This window comes from Felis catus, chromosome B1 (assembly GCF_018350175.1).
Source record: "Felis catus isolate Fca126 chromosome B1, F.catus_Fca126_mat1.0, whole genome shotgun sequence".
In the NCBI taxonomy this organism is placed as follows: Eukaryota; Metazoa; Chordata; class Mammalia; order Carnivora; family Felidae; genus Felis; species Felis catus.
In genome coordinates, this window is record NC_058371.1 from 44534332 (window position 1) to 44558477 (window position 24146).

Sequence of the window (24146 nt, forward strand, 5' to 3'; positions counted from 1 at the left end):
TCTTGGCCCTAGGGCGAAGGTGGCTTTTATTTCCTCTCTTAGGGAAGGAGGGGAGGGCAGTTTTCCCACAACACCGACCTAAGGAAGGGGTGGGTGTGCCCCCAGAGGATGGGGCTGGAAGAGCCGGACAATCATTCAGAAGGGCTCCTCCATGTCCAGTTCCTGGCCCTGGGCTGCAGGGTGTGCTCCTGAGAGTCATTCCCCTTAGGGTGCATGAATGGAGGCACATGGAGGTATCTGCTGGTGTTCACGAAGAGGAAGGGGGAGCAGGTGCCCTGAGTAAGGGAGCAGAGGGCCGGGATGGCCAGCCCCAAGCTCAACGCCTGCCCAGGATTAGAACTTGCAAAAGATCTGGCTGGTGTTACTCTTCCCAAGAAGGGCCAGAGGGGCCCAGAGGCATCACTCAATCCAATGGCTGGTCCTTTAAATGTCCATCTCAAACTGTGACTCTTCACCTGGGGAGAGAAGGGACAGATGGCCAGGTAAGCAATGGGTGAATGGTAGGGCTCACATTTTAGAAGCCAGTGAGACGGTTTATTATTTTTCATTTTGTTGTTCCTACAAGACTAGGAGAATGGAGGGAGGGCAGAACTCCGCTAGGAATTCCTAGAAACAGGCCTGAAGTTTCCCTGTCCAGCTGTGCTCTCTTCCCTAGTCCCAAAGGAAGAAGGGAGACCAGGTATCCCCACAGAAGAAGTGGGAGTCCTGAATTTCATACAATTTTTATTGTTTTTTAAAAAATATTTTATTTTGGGGGCACCTGGGTGGCTCAGTCAGTTAAGCGTCCGACTGTGGCTCAGGTCATGATCTCATGGTTCGCAAATTCGAGTTCCACATAGGACTCTCCATTGTCAGTGCAGAGCCCGCTTTAGATCCTCTGTCCCTCTCTCTTTCTGCCCTTCCCCGACTCACGCACTCACGTTCTCTCTCTCAAAAATATTTAAAAAACATAAAGTAAAAATTGTATTTTTTGGAGACAGCATGCATGTGCAAATGGGGGAGGGGCAGAGGGCAAGGGGGAGAGAGAATCTTAGGCAGGCCCCCAGGCCCAGTGCAGAACCTGACTTGGGGCTTGATCTCACAACCGTGAGATCATTACTTGATCTCAAGAGTTGGACGCTTAACCCAACTGAGCCACCCAGCCACCACTGATTTTTATTTTTTAAAATGTATTATTTATTTTTGAGAGAGAAAGCATGAGCAGGGGAGGGGCAGAAAAAGAGGGAGTCAGAGGATCCAAAGTAGGCTCCATACTGAGAACAGAGAGCCCGATACAGGGCTCAAACTCACAAACCCACGAGATCATGACCCAAGCCGAAGTCAGACACTTAACCAATTGAGCCAATTTTTATTGTTTTTAATAAAAGTGAATGGTTACTTGGATTTGACATAAATACAACCTCACAGGCACCTGGGTGGCTCAGTTGGTTAAGCGTCTGACTCTTGATCTCAGCTCAGGTCACGATCTCACAGTTCATGAGTTCGAGCCCCGTGTCAGGCTCTGCACGGACAGTGCAGAGACTGCTTGGAATTCTCTCTCCTCTCTCTGCCCTTTCTCCAGTCGTGCTCGCTCTCTCTCTCTCTCTCTCTCTCTCAAAATATACAAATAAACTTAAAAAAAAAAATTAAAACAAAAACACAACCTCACAGAAAAATATTCCTTAAACATAAAACTTTTTTGAGCAACTGTGTCAGCTGTGGTTTAGAAAATGGTAATACAACCTACTAGGCATATGTCCAATTGCCCGCAGAAAAGCCTGACTCTGCAGTAAAGGAGTTATTTTGGTAGTTCAGCTACTCACTGCCCTCACCCTAACTCTTTCCACAAAAATCTCCAAGTAACTCATGCTGCAGGAAGTTGTTTTCTGAAATGGAGCTGCCTCATTCATGATCTCCTGGGTAAGACTGCTCTCTGGTTCTATATACTGAGATGCTGGCTCTGGCCCCCACGGGGAAACTGGCCACTTCTTCTGGTTATATTTACACAAATATATGGTCCAAGGCTAGGAGCTTTGGCTAATGGCCTGTTCAGCAAAATGAAAAACTATGTCCATCCCTACCACCCCATCACAATGGAACTCTTAGGCCATTATTGTGGGTTAAGGGTTGTCAGCCTGGGGCACCTCTGGGCCACCACTGCATTTGCTATGGGGATCACTGCTCCAGAAACTGGGAGGGGTTAGGGATAGCCTTCAGGCAGTGCTGGCTCAGCAATGTCAGGTGTGACCACCTTCATCCTCAACTTCCGGTTTTTGGTTTGAGGCAAAAGTGGGTGGCTGGGAAGCACCACCTTACTGACCACATGAATCTATCCATCTTTCTCTGCATCCTCTAATGAAAGGCAGGGAGCCACACTGCCTGGTGCCGTCTTTCATTCGGCTCTGTGTGCCCAACTCTGCCTCCCGCCCACTCTTGTCCAAGTCTGAAAGGAAAGGAAAGGAAAGGCAAGGCAAGGCAAGGGTTGCCTGTCATGGCTGTGGGGTTCGCTGGGTAACTATGAATCACATCCTGCAGGCCCTGGGTACATGGGCTCTGCTGCTGTCAGCAGGGCCAGCCCAGCCTGAGGTCCCAGCTGCTTCCTGTCTGGGCTTGGTGCACTGCCTTCCGGGGGAAGGGTCAGAGGGTTCCAATCTGACTCAGGTCATCTGCAAGTGCTTACACTATGTTCTCCCACAATGGGAGCACTCAGACGCTCTGGCTAGCTAGTCATGATACCACAAAGAGTGCATTCACACGGCCCTCTACCAGGGTGGCTGCTCTGATTACTTAGGGGGAAGGTGGGGAGAGATACCAGGAAGGACCTAGCTGCCCAGTGTCAAACCTGCAGAAATAACCGTTTGCATGGTTTCTACCTGTCTTCATCAAGAATCCACTAGTGGACCAATACCCTGACAGAAGCCATCCTGGGTGCCTTTCTGATCCTGCAGACATGTGATTTCCTAGAGGGCAAGTATACCGTATCTTTGAGAAGTCCTCTCCTGCACATGCACATTGTGGGTGTGGCCCACATGAGGCAGACAAGCAGAAATGCTTTAATACAATGATACAAAGGGTTATACTTATTTATGAAAGCTGCTGTGTGGAGTCCCCCTCATTTCAAACAAGCTCTCCACTAATTAGACTACCTGATGGGGCCAAGTCACCTCTCCTGGTGTTCTTGGGCCCCTTGCACGTGGAAAGTTGGCACTGGTGACAATACTGTCCCCCAACGCCACGTCTGCACTCTAAGCTGCTCCACAGAGGGTGGGGCAGCCACCATCAATCCCCCCCCTGAAATTTCCTCTCTGAAGGGGATCCACGGGTTGCATATGTTCCCTTCCCAAGGGAGAGCCTGGCCAAGCCCGGCCACTCACCACCTGCCGGCTTCTCTTCTGGGCTGTTGCGCAGGTGGTTCTGTCTGGTGTCTGTGGGGGGCTCATCACTGGTAGGGCTGGTGACCCCGGGAATGGTGGGCAGGTCTCGTGGAGGTGTTTTGGTCACAGGCGAGTTCCGACATTCCATCAGGAACTTCCGGTCATAGATGATCCTGGTACCTGGGAGGAGGCAGGGACATTGGAAAAGCCAGCTCAAACCTCCTGCCCGTGCATTTTCCACATCTTTGAGGCATGGCTGCAGCAGAGGCAGCAAGTTTTTCTGCAAAAGCCAGATCAAGGAGGAGTGAGACCGGGGCACCTTGTTGGGTCAGTTGGTAGAGCATGAGACTCTTGATCTTAGGGTCATGAGTTTGAGCCCCACCTTTGGGGTAGAGTTTACTTAAAAAAAAAAAAAAAGAAAAAAAAAAGAAACAAAAAGGGAAGGCACCTGGGTGGCTCAGTCAGTCGAGTGTCCGACTTCGGCTCAGGTCATGATCTCACGGTTCTTGAGTTCGAGTCCTGTGTCAGGCTTTCTGCTGTCAGCACAGAGCCCTCTTCAGATCCTCTGTCTCCCTCTCTCTCTGCCCCTCCCCCGCTAGCACTCTCTCTCAAAAATAAACATTTGGAAAGAAAAAAGGAAAAGAGGAGTGATGCAGATTCAGGTGTCTGGCTGCAGCCCTACTCTGCTGCCTCAGAACCATCAACGCCATCATGTGGGGCACACTGATGGAAGAGGGGCCTGGCAAGGCTACCGTGCCATGCTTCTTCCCCTCGGATCAGCACATCCAGGGCTCTCTCCTTAAAGCCCATGTGGGGCTCGAATACCTAGCCAGTGCTTAGTGTTATTACTCAGGGGGCTCGAACCCACGAACTGTGAGATCATGACCGGGGCCAAAGTCGGATGCCCAACCGACTGAGCCACCCAGGTGCCCCAGGGATATCCAGAACCTTTAACTCCATTTTACAGATGAGCCAACAGAAAATTAAGTGACTCTCCCAGACTAGTAAAAATGAGAACACTTCCCTTCCTGGGCTTTGTGGACAGGAGTGCCACATGGGCTCCACCTTTCCCACCAAAGTCTCTCCTGCTACTCGTGTCCCCTTGTGACACCTGCTCTGACATGTCATTGCACCTCAGGGCTCGCACATGGTCTGTGTTCTACCCACTCCCTCTTCCCTCTCCTTTCCCAAGCATCACCCCAGGGCGAGGACCAACTCTGAGGGAGTTGGTCCTTCACCCACACCCTGGACCCATCCCATCCCGCCATCCTGTGAGGACGGCTGCCTGAGTGATACCTTAAAAAGGAGAATTTTCTAAAGTCCAGGACCCGGGATTCTGGTGGGAGAATCAGCTGATTTCATCAAAGAACAGTGACTAATGAGAGGTGATTCATGTTGGGTTCTTATTTAATCAGGATTACCTCTAAAGCACCAGTGTGGTACTAGTAACTTATCTTAAACACCTCGCTCACACTTCTGATCCTTCCTTTTCAACAAAGAGCATGTCTCAGGCTCAAAGCCTTCAGCAGGCAGTGGAATCCAGATAGAATTTAAAACTCTCTTGGTGTCATATTTCTTTTTATAGTTACTTTCTATTTATGGTAAGTGGATCAGGTTTTCCATATATGGTCGTGATATCAAGTTTCCTTTCAATACATAACAGGATATAATTTAATATAATAGTATGTATGTTATAAATAACACACGTAATTAAATAAAGTAACAAAAACTAAGTTAAAAAGGTATGAGAAATAAGGAGAAATACTTAATATAGAATGCAAGCTGCAACTGTAATGCAAACTGCAGAGGGAATAAGTGCCCGGAGTTTAGAAGCTATGATCTTTTAAAATATTTTTTTAATTATTTATTTATTTATTCTGGGTGAGAGAGACTGCAAGCAGGGGAGGGGCAGGGAGAGGAGGAGAGTGAGAATCCTGAGCAGGCTCAGCACTGTCAGTGCAGGACTCAATGTGGGGCTCGAATTCATGAAGCGTGAGATCATGACCTGAGCCGAGGTCGGGAGTTGGATGCTTCGCCGACTGAGCCACCCAGGTGTTCCTGATTTTTTTTTTTTTTTTAACAAGCTTTAATTCCTTTTACTTTTCTTGTATAAAACCATGTGGTGACCATAGCTGGAGCCTGAGTCTTCTGCACAGACACTCTGGTGTGGGTCTTTATAAGATGGCCAGTAAATTCCTGATAGGGAGACTTGGTGAACACCATCTTTTTCCAGAGGTCAGGGGTGAGACAGCTGTAGATCTTGGAAATGGCATCAAAAGTAGCCATGGTGAAGTTGCCCAGGGTGGCAGTGCAGCCCATGGGGGCAGGGATGAGGTGCACCAGCACAGCCACAGCAGCTGGTCACCTTGCGTGGGACAATATAAGGCTTGCTGATCTTGTCTCCCCCCCTCAGCAGCCTTGCTGCACCGGGATGATGGAAAGCTTGGCAAGGATGATGGCCCCTTGGATGGCAGTGGCTACCTCCTTGGAGCACTTAACATCCACACCAGCGTGTCAATTGTAATCTCTGATGGCAACAAATGCCTCGAACCTGGTCCACTGGCAGCACGGGTCTGCTTTTACACGGCATAATCTTCAAAACCTCATCTTTGGGGGATGCCCCCAAGAAAAGTCAATGATTTCAGATTCCTTGATGAGCAGGGAGAAGAGACAGATCTCCAGGAACTTGCTCTTCATGTCCTTGACTAGGCGGCCCAGCTTGGTGATACAGACCCACTCCTTGTCCTTGGCCTTGCCTCCTGGAGCTCCACGGCCCCACCCTGGCCACAGATGCCACTGCCCAAGACTCTGTGGAAGCCTTCTTGGCCTCCCATTTCCACAGCACCAAGGTCATCCGCCATTTGGTATTTTCCTGGAGAAGCAGCTAGAAGCTATGGTTTAGACTTCAGGAATGCCCCTCCTTATCAATAGTCCTCAAATATTTCCCTCACTTAAAGGCTATGACAGTGTGCTGTCCCAACAGCAGGGACTCCCGTCTCAGATGTTGAGCACTGGCTCTCTGTGAATGGCATCCTAGAGAGGAATTCATTCGCATCTCTGGGCTCTGAGTAGGCTTGCATGGGGTCGGGGTCCTTCTGCTGAGGGCTAGGATGCTAAAGAGCAGAAAAATGGTCAGAGACACCAAAACGTGCACTTGGCCTACTCATGCAGGATGTCCTAGTCTGACTCTGGCCCTAAGTTACCCAGAGCCTTGCTCTCCTTGGCTGAGAGGCAATGATGCTGAAGTTGAGTCTTGTTCATCATCACTATGTGGGCTAAAGTTCACAGTTCACATTTCTTCCTTTTTTTTTTTTAAGTTTATTTTGAGAGAGAGAATGAGAGAGGGAGCACAAGCAAGGGAGGGGCAAAGAGAGAGAGAAAGAGAGAGAGAGAGAGAGAGAGAGAGAGAGAGAGAGAGAGAGAGAGAGAATGAATGAATGAATTCCAAGCAGGCTCCGTGCTGACAGTGTAAAGCAAAGAACACAGAACCCAGGCTGCATTTTAGGCTCGGCCACTGGCCAGTAGTGTGACCCTGTGCACACAGACCTCTGTTCCTCCCCCGTTTGAACCTCAGTTTCCTCGTCTGTAACATGAAGGGCTGTGAGCCCAGTGGGCTACAAATGGAGAACAACAGTGCCTTCTCCTTGAGGGTAAACGCCTTGGCTTCAGAGAGGGACCACTCTTCTCTGTTTCTTAATCTTCAAGGCTCGGCAAGAGTCTCCCCTGTCCTGGCCTCCCTCCAGCTTTGCTTTTTTGTTGGTTTGTTCACCACAGAATAGGGAACTGACCCCATCTGAGTGGAACCTAAGAGCTGGAGATTCAAGGGTCTCAAAAAACGAAAGAGGGGGGTCAGCACTCCTGGAGAAGCTCTTTAAAGGCCACTAGCCCCCAGAAATTTTTCTGTAATTGTGGTAAAATACAAATAACATACAATTCACCATCTTAAACATTCCTAACTATACAGTTCAGCAGTGTTCAGTGCCTTCACGGTGTTCTGCAACCAATCTCCAGGATGCTTTTCATCTTGCGACACTGAAACTCTACACCCATGAAATAGCAACTCCCATTTCCCTCCCCGCTAAGCCTTGGAAAGCACCGTTTTATTTTCTGTATCTATGAATTGGGCTGCTCCAGGTACCTCGTATAAGTGGAATTATACAGTATTTGTCTTTCTGTGACTGGCTTATTTCATTTCGCATGATGTCCTCTAGGTTCATCTACATGGTTGGCCATGTCTCAGAATTTCCTTCCTTTTTAAGGCTGAATGATATTCCATTGTGTGGATATGCCACATTTTGTTTATTCACCCTCCATCTTTTGGCTAGTGTGAATAATACTGCTGTAAACCTGGGTGTGTAACTATCTCTTCGAGAGCCTGCTTTCAGTTCTTTGGGGGTCTATACTGGGCGGTTTTTAAGTCATTAATTATACTTAAAGGAGAAAAAGAAAGAACTTCTGTGCCCCTTGCCCTCCACCTAGGTAGGGCACTTGTTTAAAAATAGGAATCCTCATTTGCGCTAATAAAATCCAGAAACCAAATGCCAGCAGAGGTGGTTCCCAAGATGCCCACTGTGGGAGTATTTCAGCTGGGGAGGGAGGTCACGCAGGGGGCAGGAACAGTGGTGTTCAGAAAGTCAGCTGGCAAGGTGTCAAGCCTAGGAGGGGACCACTAACCCCCACTGACTCATCTGGGGTCAGTGAGGAATGTGAGCTAGAGATCAATGTAGTGGAAATGTTTCCTGTGGAAGCAGTTTTAGCTTTTTAACCCTTTTTTCCCCCTGTCCCTTCATGGGATCCACCAATACATGGCAACAGTGATCTTCTGGAAATTCCCTATGTCTCCCACAGATGAGGCAAACAGCAAAACACAGTCTCATATCGTCAAAAATAGGTACCCTTGGCTGAAACGCAGTCTCCAGGAGCCGGGGACTTGGCCTGCATACAGGAACAGGAAATGGAAACCGGGGGGGGGGGGGGATGCCAAGGTCCCTACAAAGCGCTGAGCAGCAGGCAGCGCCTTGGGTGTTGGTCAGGTGTGGTCTTCTGGGGTATGTGGGTTTCACACCCGTGGTCTCCACATAATCCTTTTCAGCCGAGGGCCTACCTTTTCTCTCTATATTAGGGAACATGATCCAACTCCATTAGGCTTCTACAAACAAGATCATGAAGAGCTTTTGAGGATCCAGGCGGCTCTAAGATGGCAAAGCCAAGACACTTTTTTCCCTGATGCTTCTCTCAAAAGTCTCGTAAACACCGAGAAATAAAACAAGAAACAGAAGCCCATACTCAAGTTGGAAGCAAGTGGGGCTCAAATTGTTACCCCAAATCACAATACATGAAGACAGAAAGTGAATGGAGGAATAGTTCTAACAGAGAGGATGAGGGTGGCATCTAAATGCAGGGAGGTTCGTGGGTTTGAGCCCCGCACCAGGCTCTGTGCTAACAAACAGCTCGGAGCCTGGAGCCTGCTTCCGATTCTGTATCTCACTCTCTCTCCCCCTCCCCTGCTCATGCTCTACCTCTCTCTGTCTCTCAAAAGTGAACAAATGTTAAAAAAAAATTTTAATGCAGGGAGGTAGGGGTGGACATTACACCAGGAAGCGGGGTTCTGAAGAACCCCAGGACGGTTCAGGAATTAGAGTCAACATGGAAAATGGGAATGGGGAGAGGTCCCCTATGTCCCTCACCCCAGGAGGGAGGGGAGACAGAGAAATTAAGTTTAGGTTGACCTCCTGAATGGTGAGCCTCACACCCCCCTCCCTGCTCTGCTTTAGAATAAACAGCAAAAATAAAGACCAATAGAAGTTGATTTTGGGGGGTGTCTGGGTGGTTCAGTCAGTTAAGCGTCTGACTCTTGACTTCAGCTTAGATCATGATCTCTGGTTCACAGAGTTCAAGCCCATGTCGGGCTCTGTGCTGAGAGTGAGGAGCCTGCTTGGGATTCTGTCTCCCTCTCTCTCTGCCCCTCCCCTGCTTGCTCTTGTGGGCGCTCTCTCTCTCTCAAAATAGATAAAAATAAACGTAAAAAAAATACAGAATATTAAAAAAAAAAAAAGAAGTTGATTTTGGGAAGGGGATTCCCAATGAAAAATACCAGCTAGCCACCAGATTGAACCCACCAGCCTCCAGACCTCACAAAGGGCTTCCAGTCAGCTCTGGAGTGCCTAACTCTTAAATATAACCAGCCAGATGTCTCCATACATTTCTGAGAAAAGCTTACATCTAAGGAGAGATCCAAACAAACCAACAGAAGGAAACAGTTAAGGTACTTTACTGTTTGTTTGTTTGTTTGTTTGTTTAAGTTTAAGAGAGAAAAAGAGAGAGCAAACGTGGGGGAGGGGCAGAGAGCGAGGGACAGGTTCTGAAGCAGGTTCCGCACTATTAGCAGAGGCTGATGTGGGGCTACAATTCATGTAAGATCATGATGTGACCCAAAGTCAGGCGCTTAACCAACTGAGCCACCCAGGTGCCCCAGACTTTACTGTTTTTTAAACTTTTCAACTTTTTAAAGACTTTTTTTGAAAGAATATATATATTTTTAATTTATTTGAGACAGAGACAGATTTACAGAGAGAGTGAGTGGGAGATAGGGATAGAGGGAGAGAGAGAATTTTTTTTTAACATTTATTTACTTTTGAGAGAGAGACAGAGACAGAGACAGAGTGTAGGCGGGCAAGGGGCAGAGAGAGGGAGAGGCAGAATCTGAAGCAGGCTCCAAGCCCTGAGCTGTCAGCACAGAGCCCGATGCGGGGCTCGAATCCTTGAACTGCTAGGTCACGACCTGAGCCCAGACACTTAGCCGACATAGCCACCCAGGCACCCTAACTTTTTAAAGACTTTAAAGAACAGAAAGACAAAAATAACAGGCAAAAAGAGACCAAATTAGAAATCCAGCATCAGATAACAAGAAGAAGGAGAGAAAAGACAAACTGCTAAGAGGAATTTACCTAAAAAGACAAAAAGGGAAGAAAAATTTCCCGAAATGAAAGAGATCAGTCTTGAAATGCCCCTTGAGTATCCTGTGTAATGAATTAAAAACACCAACTTAACATTCATTGCAGAATTTCACAACACTGAGGATAAAAAGATCCTAAAATCTTCCCGAAAGGGTGAGAAAACAGCAGGTGCACGCAAGGATTGGGAATAAAAATGGCATAAATGTTTTCAATGGCAAGGCTGGAAACCTGAAGATGGTGGGTCAATGCCTTCACAATCTCCAGGGAGAATTCATTTTGGCCTCATTTTATACCCAGCCAAATACCAACCAAGTAAAAGTATAATAGAAACATTTTCAGAAAGCTACAGGATGAATATTGTAACAAAATTAGAATAAGATGAAGGGCTTCAGGAGATCTCATGTCAGCAGCTACTAGAGCCGTTCTAGAGCCACCAAACCCTGTCAGTTCAGGACAGAAGGAAAGAATGCACTGATAAGTCCACAAGTCGAATTTGTGTGTAAAACTGTATTTTGTTTAGTATTTTAGAGGTATTGGAAGGTGTGGGAGACTTACCTGAATGAAAACCAAGCACATTTAAAAAAATGTTTATTGGGGCGCCTGGGTGGCTCAGTCGGTTAAGCGGCCGACTTCGGCTCAGGTCATGATCTCGCGGTCCGTGAGTTCGAGACCCACGTCAGGCTCTGTGCTGACAGCTTGGAGCCTGGAGCCTGTTTCAGATTCTGTGTCTCCCTCTCTCTGACTCTCCCCTGTTCATGCTCTGTCTCTCACTGTCTCAAAAATAAATAAAACGTTAAAAAAAATTTTTAAAAAATTAAAAAAAATGTTTATTTATTTTGAAAGACAGAGAGTGAGTGGGGGAGGGGCAGAGAGAGAGGGAGACAATCCCAAGTGGGCTCTACACTGTCAGCGCAGAGCCCGACGTGGGACTTGAACCCATGAACTGTGAGAGCATGACCAGAGCCGAAATCAAGAGTCAAATGCTCCACTGACTGAGCCACCCAGGCATCCTTTAACTAAGCACATTTTTAAAAAATTGTTTTATTTGGAAAAAGTGCTTCTTATAAAGGGCAGCTGCAAAATACAGACACTCCTGCAACAATTACTTGTTTTCTCTTAAAGTGAAAGAATGGGTGGGACCCAAGGAATCACAGCAGTGGATGGACAATTGAGGAGCATCTCCAAGTTACTTCAGGAACTAGAGCAACAAAGCTCAAAGCTAAAATTTCCAATCAAATTCTCCTAACAACTTAACTTTAACTAATCCCTTGGATTACCACCCCTCCCCCACCTTGAGCGGAAAAGCGTGACTTATTCCTGCAAACCAATTACTCTGCTGCAAGAAACACCTCAGAATGTGAGTTTTGAATCACATCTGTCTACCTGCAAAGCTCAGGGATGGAATATTCACAAAAACAAACGCAAAATCCCAACAACGAACCTCACACAAGGACAAAGGTTTGTCCTAAAGCTCCTGGGCTGGAAAGGCTAGCAGACCACAAAACACTAAATACAACTGTGTATCCGAGCCCCGGGTTGTGTTCATGTATGGGACAACCAGATAGTTTAAACCTCTGTGGCTAAGCTAAGTCCATTTCTCTATTTCAATAGACAGACAGGGCTAGAACACTGCTTTGTCCTTTACAATCTATTTGCCCCCCCAGGCTGAAACCACCAAACCAAGGTTTTCCACTAAGGCTAAGAACACTGCATCTATACAGGGACGAGAAGCTCATCACAGGCTCACAGTCCTGCATACCAAGTCTAGCAGCCCCAGGGTGTCCACTTCCAGCTCTGCATTTATTTTATGCCACTGGACCTTTTCTGTGTGTTTCTACATTTTCACAATTTGCCGATCATGCTAAACACAGCAAAAACCTCAACGCATCTGCACCTGTTTCTGGCTACCCAGTAATATTACAAGACACCAGAACCACAGAACAAGTGCACAGGTGTGGGTTAGAGGGTAGGAAACAGATATGAAGCACAGATGTGCAGATTTCACCAGAAGCCTCAAATAGCCACCTCGTAAGTCTGTAACAGGTTACTTGCCACAGTCCAGGTCCTTCACCCATCACGCCTATTCTTAGACCCCAAAGTAGGGCCAACACTGTTACTTTTGAACCTGGGGTCCTTAAAGTGAGTGTAAGCACATTTTTTAAACGTAATCTCTACACCCAATGTGGAGCTCAAACTCACACCCGAGATCAAAAGTCCTATGCTCTACGAACGGAGCCAGCCAGGCCCCTGAAAACGAATTACATTTTAAAATGAAGCAATTATTAACTCTATTTTTCTAAGTTGTACAATAATTAACTACCTGGCTCATCAAGGGCCATAGTAATAAAAATAATGTGTATTTTTTTTTTTTAATTTGTGATATAATTAAATTAGGGAATGGGAAGAGATGAGAGGGGTACCTGGGTGGCTCAGTCGGTTAAGCCTCCGACTTCGACTCAGGTCACAATCTTACGGCTTGTGAGTTTAAGCCCCATGTCGGGCTCTGAGCTGACAGTTCAGAGCCTGGAACCTGCTTCGGATTCTGTGTCTCCCGCTCTCTCTGCCCCTCCCCCAGGTCACACTCTCCCTCTCTCTCTCTCAAAACTAAACATTAAAAAAAAAAAAGGAAGAGATGAGGGTGTACAGACAATAAGTCCTCAACTATCAATAAAAGTCAAGAAAAAAGTCAGAAATATGGAAGTAAATCCCCAAAGAAAGGGCTGAAAAATGTTAGCTGCATCTAAAGAGTGAGATGGGGGGGGAGGGGGCGCCTGGGTGGCTCAGTTGGGTGAGCGTCCGACTTCGGCTCCAGTCACGATCTCACGGTTTGTGGGTTTGAGCCCTGCATCGGGCTCTGTGCTGACAGCTTAGAGCCTAGAGCCTGCTTCGGATTCTGTGTCTCCTTCTCTCTCTGTCCATCCCCCACTCGCTTTGTCTCACTCTGTTTCTCAAAAATAAATAAATGTAAAAAAAAAATTTTTTTTAAAGAGATGGGGGTGGAGAGAGGTACGGGGTTACTGTTTTGTTGGGAGGCTTTCAGTAATTTTGAGATTTAACTACTTACCTACATAAACAATTTACAAATAATGTTCACATGCTTGTATTACAGAAAAAAATCAAGTACATACAAAAGAAGATAGAATTATATAATTATACACACACATATATATGTATATAAAACTTTGATTTATTTTTTAAATTAAAGGACAGGTTAAATTATGGCTCAGACCTATAATTCGGTGCTGTGTGGTTACTATTTGGAACAAGTGCACATTGTCTGCCACATATTGTGTGGAAGAGTCACAGAACTGTATGTATTTTGTGTCTGGTCACCTCTGAGGGTGAGATAAGGATCAAGGCAAGACGAACATCTTTTACGCTGAGTATATTTTGTTTTTTAATACAAAACTCTAACACATAGGGCATTAAGCAAACAAATAAATAAGGATATAGGGTCAGAATGTCTTTTCTAGTAAGTCAAGTGAAAATGGCCTTGACTGGAACTAGGTAGACTCCCCCCACTCCCCACAAAAAGCCTAGGGGCTCTCTGCTGGGCAGGGTAAGTGGAGTGGTGAGCCTGTCCCTCCAGCACCTCTCTGGGCTGTGTGCTAGGCCCTGTCCATGCTAGACTGTAACTCCCAGGACATGTATCCAAGGATAGGGACCAATCCAGGGACAAGTGTTAACCTCCATGGACAAGTGTTAACCCTCACCTACACATTTATCAATCTTTACTTGATCCTGCATCCCCAAACAGGTGTCTTGGTCTCATGTATTTGAACCCCTTTGTACCAGCACCATGCCAAGTGCTAGGCATGTAAAGAACAATTTCCTGATCTCACTCAGAATTTAGTTGGAAAGATGTATAAACAAACAACTATAGTCAAGTGGGTAAAGTCTGAGAGCAGAGGCATATGTGGGGATCAGAGACAGGGGAGAGATCTACCCTGTGTGTGCCAGTGTGGACAGAGACATCAAGCCCTCCAAAAGTCAGAGGCATCCAGAGAAATCAGTGTCACCCCAATTCTGCACTCTCCCAAAGTGGAATGGGTCTATGGACTGAGGGTGGTCTAGACTGGAAAAACTGGAGGTACAGAGCAGGGGTATCCAGAACTTGCCTCCCAGCAGGGTAGGAAAAGAACAAAGGCAGACCCCCGCCCCCCATGCTTCAAACCATTTGTGTAGCTGGGATCCTGCTGGGTGCAGGGGTAGCAGTCAGGTTTGGTTCTGAACTACTTGTAGAGAAGAACTGAGTCTATTTTCTAAGTGAAAGCCTTTTTATTCATTTATTTTTAATGTTTGTTTATTTTTGAGAGAGAGAAGAAGGGCAGAGAGAAAAGGAGACACAGCATCTGAAGCAGGCTTGAACCCACGGACCTTGAGCTCATGACCTGAGCCGAAGTCATACGCTTAACCAACTGAGCCACCCAGGTGCCCCGAAGTGAAAGCCTTTTAAACACGTCACCACATAAACACATGTGGGGAAGATGTTAAGTCCAGCGGGCTGCAAGAGTTACCTGCCCTGTAGAGAGAGGGTGTGGGTACAACACACCAGGATGAATACGAGCTCCTCTCCCCATACAGTCTAGTGGTTAGAAACCCAGCTCTCCATTTGCTAACTCTACTGACCCTGGGCAAGTTATTACTCAATCTCTCTGTGCCTCCATTTCTTCTTCTGTAGAATGGGGACAATGATGATGGTGCCTACGTCACAGGGTTATGGTGTGGAATACAACAGAGGCTGACATGAGGTCAGCCCTATGCAAACAAATCCTAGCTATTATGACTGGCACAGCTTCAGATGACATGATTTAGGGACCAATTATATGGTCAGAGCTGGGACGAATCAGAGGGGAGGTATGCAACCCTGGAAAAAGAGACTGGGGGTGAAAGGGGTAGGGTAAGGGTACCCTCTACCCTATTTTTGGCCCACGGAAACATGCTTCAAGAACCAACATGCGCTTTGGCACGTTTGGTAACCAGTGTCATTTGGGACTTTGAAAACTTCAGATGTGCGCCAAATACAAGAATGGTATTTTTTCTCAAGACATGCTTTGTGGTGACAGCAGTTTCTTTGAATGTACAAAGCAATGCAGACATTCCCCTCGGGTCTGTTTTCCTCACTTGTAAACAAGGGCAGTGTACTAGGCTCATTCAAACTATTTTTAAAGTACCAACCATGTGCCAGGCTTTGTAGGTAACCTTTAGGGTCTGTTCCAGGTCTGATACACTACCATTTATTTTTAGGAGCTCCTGGTTGGCAGGTGCTCAGTGCGGTGCAAACAGCACGGGGCTTGGAGGCACAAGTTCTAGGCTCAAACCTGGGTGTGCCGTGTAACAGCCCCTCAACTCTCAAGGGCCGCTGAATTCCTCAGCTCTAAGAGGACGGTACTAACAAAATCCACACCTCACAGGAGTAGTGTGGAGATTAAATCACTGCTCATAGCCTGACAGGCCAGGTTCTTAGTGCCCCATCCCCCACTCCCCACAAGGGAGATACAGTATCCTCAACTGGCAGACAGGAAGCTGAGGCTCAGAAAGGCTCTCCCCTCCATGGCCATCCAGGGGGCAGACCTAACCTGTATTGCCTCCAGTCCTAAACACCAACTTCTGTTTAAAACCAGCAAGGCAGACCAGGCTACAGTGCCTTAGCCAGCACGGGCAACTGGGAACATTCCAGGGGTCTCCAGACTGCTACCTATTCTTCTGAGTGTTTGGCCAGAACAGGATGTTCCCTGAGAGAGAGGCTGGCCTTGATCTCTTCTCCATTTTCCCACAGTAGCCACACTCAGCTTCAAAATGGGGCTGGCAGGGATTTCTGTAAATTGAGCCTTGCTTGTTCCTCACTTTCCCCTGCGCCTCTCCTGATGGAAACATTCTTCCCCTGGGCGGAGGGGGGGGGGGGGGGGAACGTGAGGCCGAGCCAGAGTACAAGAACAGAATTCCTAGAACTGCTGTTCCCATTCCAGGGAAAGGGAGAGTGTTTCACAACATGCTTGGGGGAGGCTCAAATGCCTACGTTCGTTCGGATGCAAGCCAGCAGCCTGTGAACAAAATACTCCGGATAATTTTACATTCAGCTCTCGCCAGCAGCTCTGTGTCAACCTGGAGGCCAACACGCGGGGTCTCCCGGGGCGGGGCGGGGCTCCCAACCGCCCACCACACACCAAGCAGGAGCTCGATGCATCAGGGTGGCTTTCCTTGCTGGGCAGTCTGTTTAGCAAGCAGAGCCACCTCGTCAAGGAGAAAATCTTGGGGAGACAATCAGGGTGTGCTTGGTCTGAGATTTTTCTTCATCTCTGGCCCTACCAGCTCTGCAAAGAGAACCAAAGTCTGGAAGTTTCTTAGGGGCCGGGAATCTCATGAAGATCCTCAAATACCAAATGAGGGCAATCAGTGAGTAACAAAGGGCCCTCTCACTAGTCCCTCCCTTCAAGGCCCTGACATGTGAGGAAGAGTCCGCTTTATTTGAAAATTAAGCAGGAGAGGGGTGCCTGGGTAGCTCAGTTGGTTGAGCGTCTGACTTCAGCTCAGGTCATGCTCTTGTGGTTTGTAAGTTCAAGCCCCGCATCGGTCTCTGTTGCTGACAGCTCAGAGCCTGGAGCCTGCTTTGGATTCTGTGTCTCCCTCTCTCTCTGCCCCTCCCCTGCTTGCAGTCTGTCTGTCTCTCTCTCAAAAATAAACATCAAAATAAAAATTTTGTTTTTGAAAATTAAGTGGGAGGGACAAAGTTTTTACAGAAATGTGCAGAACAAAATAGCTGGAATAATTATTCTAAGGGCTGGCCAAGCTCCTTCCCCTTCCCTCAGCCCCCTCACACCCACCCCAACCAAACATTTCAAAATGCACCCAGGCCAAGCAGGTTAAGCCTCCATTTGAAATGTCTCCCTTTACACACCAACAAAAGCTGTGGTTGGAAAGAGGAGGGGCTCTGTTTTTTGTGTGAATTGCCCCCCAACCCCTCGCATCCAAATTCATATGCTGAAGTCCCAACTCCCAGCCTCAATGTAGCTGAATTTGGAGATAAAGTTTTTAAAGAGGTCATTAAGTTAAAATGAGGCTGTTAGGGTAGGGCCTTGATCCAATATACTGGTGTCCTTATAAGAGAGGGAGATACCACACACACCACATAGAGTGGCAGCAAAGAGGACAGTCATCTGCAACCATCAAGAAGGGCTTCAGGAGAAACCAACCCTTCTGGCACTTTGACTTGGACTTCCAGCCACCAGAATTGTGAGAAAATAAATTTCTGTTGTTTAAGCCACCCAGTCTGTGGTATTTTGTTATGGCCGCTTGAGCAAATTAAGATAGGCCTGCCTTCCCCTTTTATTCCAAAGACCAGAAGAGAGAAATTGATTTACACACACGCACTCTCTCTAAGGCAACAGACCTGGTTAACCTCCGCATTGTATGTGTCACCAGGAAACCAAGGGGAGTTCTGAACCCACCTGCACCTGCACCTCCCGGGATTCTCACTCCTATGCATTTTTGGACCACTGGCCTCAGAACTTGACTCCATCCTACTGCCAGCACTCCAGAAAATCAAAGATGTTCAGATGGAAGTGCTGGGCAGGGTGGGCAAGCGTGGGCTCCTCTGAAGGGAGTTCCCAAAGCCTAGCTGCTTTGAGGAGGAAAGAGGAGGCGGGCTAGGTAGCAGTTAGCAAGGAGGGGCATGACACACAGTGGAAGGTATGGCCCAGTGGCCTGGCATCATGGCCACCCGCATAGTTTGCTCTGTGGAGCTGAACATAAGGCCTTGAAAACGGGGCATCGGATCGAGAACTCTGTGTTTTCAGGAAGGTGTCTCCAGTTCTTAAACCAAGAGTCAATTCACAGGCTTGCAGTTCTGGTCTGCTTCTAATTCCTGGCCTTGGCCCTGCGCAGCCACACAGCAGGATGGGCAGTTAAGTTCCCTCGAAGGACCACTCTTTGAGGCTTGGCCCTTGTGGAAGACTGCCTGAAAACGTGGCCCCGTGACTCTTCCCATCCCTGTCCCTATAGGAGGCTCCTCTCATTCCAAGGCTGGTATCTCCCCTCTCCTGGAATCTGGGGTAGCCCTGTGGCTTGCTTTGACTAATAGAATACAGAGGAAAGAGAGAACTCCCAGCCTTCCAGGTGTCCCCAGCAATGCCCCAGATATGTGGGTACGGCCATCTTGGACCTTCTAGCCCAAGACAATCTAGCTGCTAACTGTATGCAGCCAGATGAGTGAGTTCAGGGAGATCATCAGAAAATGCCCAACCAGCCTAAAGAATTAACTGTTGCTATTGTTGAAGTTACTAAGTGTTGTGATACTCGGGGCCTAGTATCTGAACTCTCTCAAACTTTCAGGGGCATGGGCACTGGATTGCAAGACACCTTGTGTTGCCCGTGTCCTGGAGCACCCAAATGACCTGGGCAGATGTGACTTACTCCTGCCTAGCAGTGAGGTTGGGTGCAAACAAGTTAAATAAGGAGCATCAATCCCAGTGTCTGAGACCCTGGCCCCAGTAGTGACACGTTCAGTATAAAGGCTACCTCCTTCTACTTTCTGTGCAATAGTTGGAAAAAGTAGTATTAGCAATACTGGGATAAGTGACAAAGTTCAGGGAAAGTTAGTCTTGCCCCTAGGACATTCCAAGGTAAGCAATTATGCCCTGCAACTGAAAGAGCAGAAAAGAAAAATTTAGATGTCTTCATTAAGCCAGCTCAGACCCAGGCCCAGTGGCAAAGGAACTAGGTTACCCTGAGAATCTTTTCAACTCTTCACCTGCTAAACACCAGACTCAGCACTCAGTCACTGCAATACAAAGATGAGTAAGACTGCTCGGAAAGAACTTCCCATCTACCCAGGGAACAAACATGTAAACAAGCACATGTGATTCATTTGTCATGAATCATAACGGAGGAAGAACACTGGCGTGGCTCTAAGCCCAGAAAGCAACAGGTTTTTTTGTTTGTGTGAACACGTAAAACGTAGGCGTGAAAATGAACACTCCTGGTTCAAAACTTGCGCCCTGGGAAGCAATCCTTTTTTCAGTCCCGCTGCCCCTTCCCCGCCCTTTTGTAAGGATATCAAATAAAGACACAAGAGGGGCACCTGGGTGGCTGTGGGTTAAGCGTCAGACTTGGACTCAGGTCATGACCTCACAGTTCATGGGTTCAAGCTCCGCATAGGGCTCTGTGCTCCGGATTTTTCTGCCCATCCCCCGCTTGCGCTCTCTCTCAAAAATAAATAAATAAACTTTAAAGACCCACACCAGAAAAGGCCTCACTGCTTGATGACAACAGTAGACAAGGTACCACCCTACCTGTCCTTTTACTAAATTTGGTAATGGAGGACTTTTTTGCTCTTTCAAAAAAAAAAAAATCAATATGTAAAAGACCAAACTCTTCTTTCAAATAAGGCCCTGCCATCCTTTGAGGATAATGGAAACAAAAGCAACAAAATGTGAAGGCAATTAAAATCTCACAGCTGTGTGTGCATTGCTAGAATGTAAGGCTTAGCAGGCTGCCGACCTGGAGCAGGCAATTCTCACAATGAGAATCATACAAGTTCTACTGGTTATGAAGGGTGGGGGTATCTGCCTAATTGCCTCATTCTATGGCTACAACTTTGATGCTCCTAATTCTATTTCAGGTATGTCTTCATCTTCCTAAGTAGCAAGCCAAGCCCTTGAGGTCAGATTGTTTTCCAGGTTCTGGATGTGGTCAATGCCTTAAACACATTGAGTCTGGTGGGCATCAGACGGAGTCTGGGGTGCTCTACACCAGGGCTCCCCGTCAAAGTCTTTAATGAGGGACATAGTGTGGAATGTTCTAAATGTCTTAATAGGAAGCTCAGCTCAATGGGAGAAGAGGGCCCATTACATTTTCCTCACTGCTTTAATGTCCAAGTTCTTTTAACCCATCCAGAATAATGAGACCCTAGTCTCATCAGAGTTACTGTCGACCCTGGGTAATTAGGAGACATAATCTCCCACTGTGTGACTGAGGCCTCCGGACACTGGCTATGCTCTAGCTTCAGTGCCCAGGCCACCTCCTCCTCTTCCCAGCACTGTCTGTCCTATAGCCAAAGACCTGGGAGCTGCTCCAAGGTAAGCTTTCTGGGCATAGACTTTGTTTGTCTATATCAGGGTGCCATTAACACCTGCAGCCCCACCTGCCTACCTCTGATTAACCTTACCCAGTTACAGGGTTTAGGTATGATTACCAGCCAAGCAACCCTAGTGGCTTTGGGGTCAAACAATCCAACATGAAATGGGGAACGTGGAGGTTGATGGGAGAGGGGTAGAAGAAGGTTTCTGACCATTCAAAGGTTCTGCGGGGCTATGGTGTCACTGGTGATTTTTAAGCCTCAAACATTCATATGCAACACTCCTTTCAACAAATTTCTCTGAAGTTCTCCAGACTTCTAACCAGATCAGTGGTTTAGCCTGTGAAAGGTTAATGACCATGGAAAGTAAATCAGAGCCTGAGGAATGAGATGGTTCAAATCAACCACAGCTCCTGTTCTTCTGGGGACAAACACTGCAGAGCCATTCCCAGCAAGAGAGACCTGTGGACACTCCAAGAGCTCCTGACACCTGCAAAGAAACTAGCATGGGCACCTGTGCAGGCTCTCTCCAGAGCCTGGTTTGAGGGCTGATGCCAAACCCAACCTCAAAAGAAGTTTACTTGGAGAGCAGCAGCATTTTGCCAGACCTTGAGGTCTGCAAAGGTGAGGGAAGTCACATTCCACTCATTCCTGAGTACTCAGTGTAGTACTTAGATCAATCACTGGGCGCTGGTTAGAAGTGTAGAATCCCAGGCCCAATGGCAGAATCTACAGAATCAAGAGTCTGCACTTAAAATGAGGTCTCCGGGTGGAGTGCCTGGGTGGCTCAGTCGGTTAGGCATCTGACTTCAGCTCAGGTCATGATCTCACAGTCCGTGGGTTCAATCCCCACGTCGGGCTCTGTGCTGACAGCTCAGAGCCTGGAGCCTGCTTCAGATTCTGTGACTCCTCTCTGCCTCTCACGCTATGTCTGTCTGTCTGTCTCTCTCTCTCTCTCTCTCTCTCTCATTAAAATGAGGTCTCCAGGTAATTCACATGTATATTGAGGAATGAGAAAGAGCACTCAAGGCTAGAGCAAAAGGGTGCCAGAAATGACCTTTCCTTAGGTTAAGCTTCTTTGCCCTGGCAAAGAAGTAGGGTGAAGCGGGCTTTGGAGGAAGACTCCAAGCCTTGGCTAACTGAGGCAGACCAGACTGGCTGACTTTGGCAAAAACAAGGTGTGTTTTTCCAGGTTACAGCCTGTGCGTTATGCCTGTCCTGCTGGACACTCCAGGACAAGAAAGCTGGCTTTAGGCTCCTGGCACTGCTAGCTTCCCTCCAGTTGGCCTCAGAAACAGAGTTACACTCTGATCTCAGAGCCCCTTTCCCTCTCTCCCAACTAGAGACCTTCAAAGGCAGGGAGATATGCTGAGGTTTACCAAAAACAAACAAAAAACCCATTTCCCAGTCCAAGGTGAGAAGTAGATCAGAGTTCCCTTTAAACAGTGCCCTTGGCTGTGCCTTCCAATCTGACTTGTCCCCATCCAGCAATAAAGAGTGCAGAAAAGGGCACCTCTGAGCCTTCAGGGCTGCCTCAGTGCCCACTCTGAAAAGATCAGAGATGCACACCCTCACTTGAAGAACCCCAAAACTGTCAGGAAGGATCCTGGCAGACACAGTATGACACAGAAAGCAGACCAAATGGACTACAAAAGAACTATAGCCTGGAAAGAGAGAATTTGAGTCAAGGGTGGACAGAAGGCTTACTGAGAACTTTTCCTTGGATCATTTTTAATAGAAGAGAGAGCATTTTCCCCTCTACACTTGGATAGTATTTCTCGTTCAATCTGAGAAAACGGTGTGACATCGGACAAGGGACATGTGTTTTCCAGTTTGGGGCCTCATGAAACAAGTACATCTGTGATTCCTAACAGTTCTAACGTTGTATGTTTTGGATCAAACGGCCCGAGACCTCGGATCTGGCTGTACTTGCTGATGGCGGGACCGCAGCCTGAGAAAATAAGCATGTGATGTGGCCCGCGACGCTGCTGCTCCCCTGACTCCACCTGCACCCGTGCCTCTCAACGGAGCGCCACTGTCTGCGAGTAGTTTTCGAGTAGTTTGGGTAGTTTGGGCAGGAGCGGTGGATGAGGGCTTAGGGGAGGGGAGAAGAGCAAAGCGGGCTGAGGGCAGCGCGGGGATGGCAGGGAAGTGGTGAGCCACGAGGATTTCATCATGCAAACGCGCGGGCAGGTTTCATCAGCGCCTGTGCGCCGGGGCTCCCGGGCTGGGAGGAATGCCTGGCTCCCGGGGGCAGCCTAAGGCTGGCCCCAACCCGTGCCAGTTCAGCTTCCTCTTCCTTATACACTCAGGGAGGTCACAAGGCTCCCCCTCCCCCTGGACAGAAGAACGTGTTTTTCTGCACAGTCCTGCCCGCGGCCCCAGGTCCCTCTGCGTAGATCCCACATGCGTAAGTGGGCAACCTGCCACAGGTGCAGGTGAGGCGCTGCTGGAGAGAGCCCTCGGCCCAAATCCTCCGTCAGAGGCGGAGGCCCAACGCAAAACTGGGGGCGCCTCGGGAAGGAAAAAGGGATTCTGCAAGAGTCGTTTACCCCAAAAAAGAACGCCCATCCCATCCCCTAAAAACCCCAGGCCAGGCCTCTCCTTGCTCCCAGGCCACCCTGAGCCGGCGCTATTTTCCCTCAGTACGCCCCACACCCACAAGAGGCAGCACACCTCAGCATGTGGTTGTTCTGGAAGTGTGCGTATCCGTCTGGGTAGGGGGACTCGGCTGTCTCTCCCAGGAGGAAACGAATTGGGGTAGTTTGCAGCCGGGGCTTCGGAGGACGCACTCAGAGGTCAGGCAATGGGAAGCGGCCATCCGCTCGTGACCCTCGCTGTGTCCGTGGTGCCCTTTTTTCCAGTCGTCGGGCCCCTCTGCCCCGTCGCCCCGTCCAACTGGCCACTCCCGACCCCTCCCGCTCTGCCCAGTCAGTCCTCCCGCGCCGCGAGCACCCGAAGCCCGCGCCTACCTCCCGGGGTGGTGCTGAAGAGGGTGCCGCCGGGAGTGGTGCTGTAGTCCCCGGGCGGCAGCTGCACACCGTCGCCGAGGTCCACCCGGCGAGTGGCCGGGATGGCCCGGCTTGGGGTCTGGCTGCAGCTGCTGCTCCCGGACATGGTCTCCCGCTCGCAGTGCCTGCAGCCAGAGCGTGGCCCTCCGGCCGCTCTGGCCCGTCCCTCCTCGCCCCGCCCACGCCCACGCCCACCCCTTCCGCCTCTGCGTCTCGGCGCCACCTGGGATTTGTAGTTCCCGCCGCGCAGCAGCAGCAGCCGCTCCCGCCTCGGCTTGGTCGCCCGTACGTACGTGCGATCCTCCGCAGCCTAAGTTTGGGGCCTCCTCCCCATGGCCTCCGGCGCGGGTGCGGGCGCCGCCCCACTACGGCCTGCCCCTTTCGCTCCCGGGACCCTCTCCTACACGCTGGCAGCGATGGGATGGGGCCGGGGGCCGGGGGCTGGTGTAGGTTAGTTAACCCCACACCGGGTCCGGGGCGTGTCGCAGAGCTGTGCGAGATCCTAGCAGTCCTCGCGGTTGGCGAAGGCCTGGTTTCTGCCTGAGGACTTTGGGCCGGATGGTCCCCTCCCCGTTCCGTGCTTTAGTTCCTCCGATGAGGAGGTGGGGGTTGATTGGTCATTCACCCCTCTTCGATGGTTTGAGCCTTCACGGTGTGAAGAAATAACCAAGAATGGGCGTTCCACGGCTTGGGGGAAGGTGTGGGAGGACGGGTGAACAAGTCACACAGATGGGTGATCAAAACTAAAACT

The 24146-nt window shown here is 48.8% G+C and overlaps 1 protein-coding gene and 1 pseudogene across 1 annotated transcript; both read right to left on the minus strand.

The window, feature by feature from the left end:
• Window positions 1-23568, minus strand: EIF4EBP1 (eukaryotic translation initiation factor 4E binding protein 1). Its single transcript, XM_003984784.4, has 3 exons — window positions 23357-23568; window positions 3354-3533; window positions 1-455 (listed from the first exon to the last, which is right to left on the minus strand). Exons 1-3 carry the CDS (start codon window positions 23499-23501, stop codon window positions 424-426), a joined length of 357 nt encoding a protein of 118 aa, XP_003984833.1. The 5' UTR covers window positions 23502-23568; the 3' UTR covers window positions 1-423.
• LOC102899084 lies at window positions 5416-9226 on the minus strand (annotated as a pseudogene).
• Window positions 23569-24146: the final 578 nt, after the last annotated feature.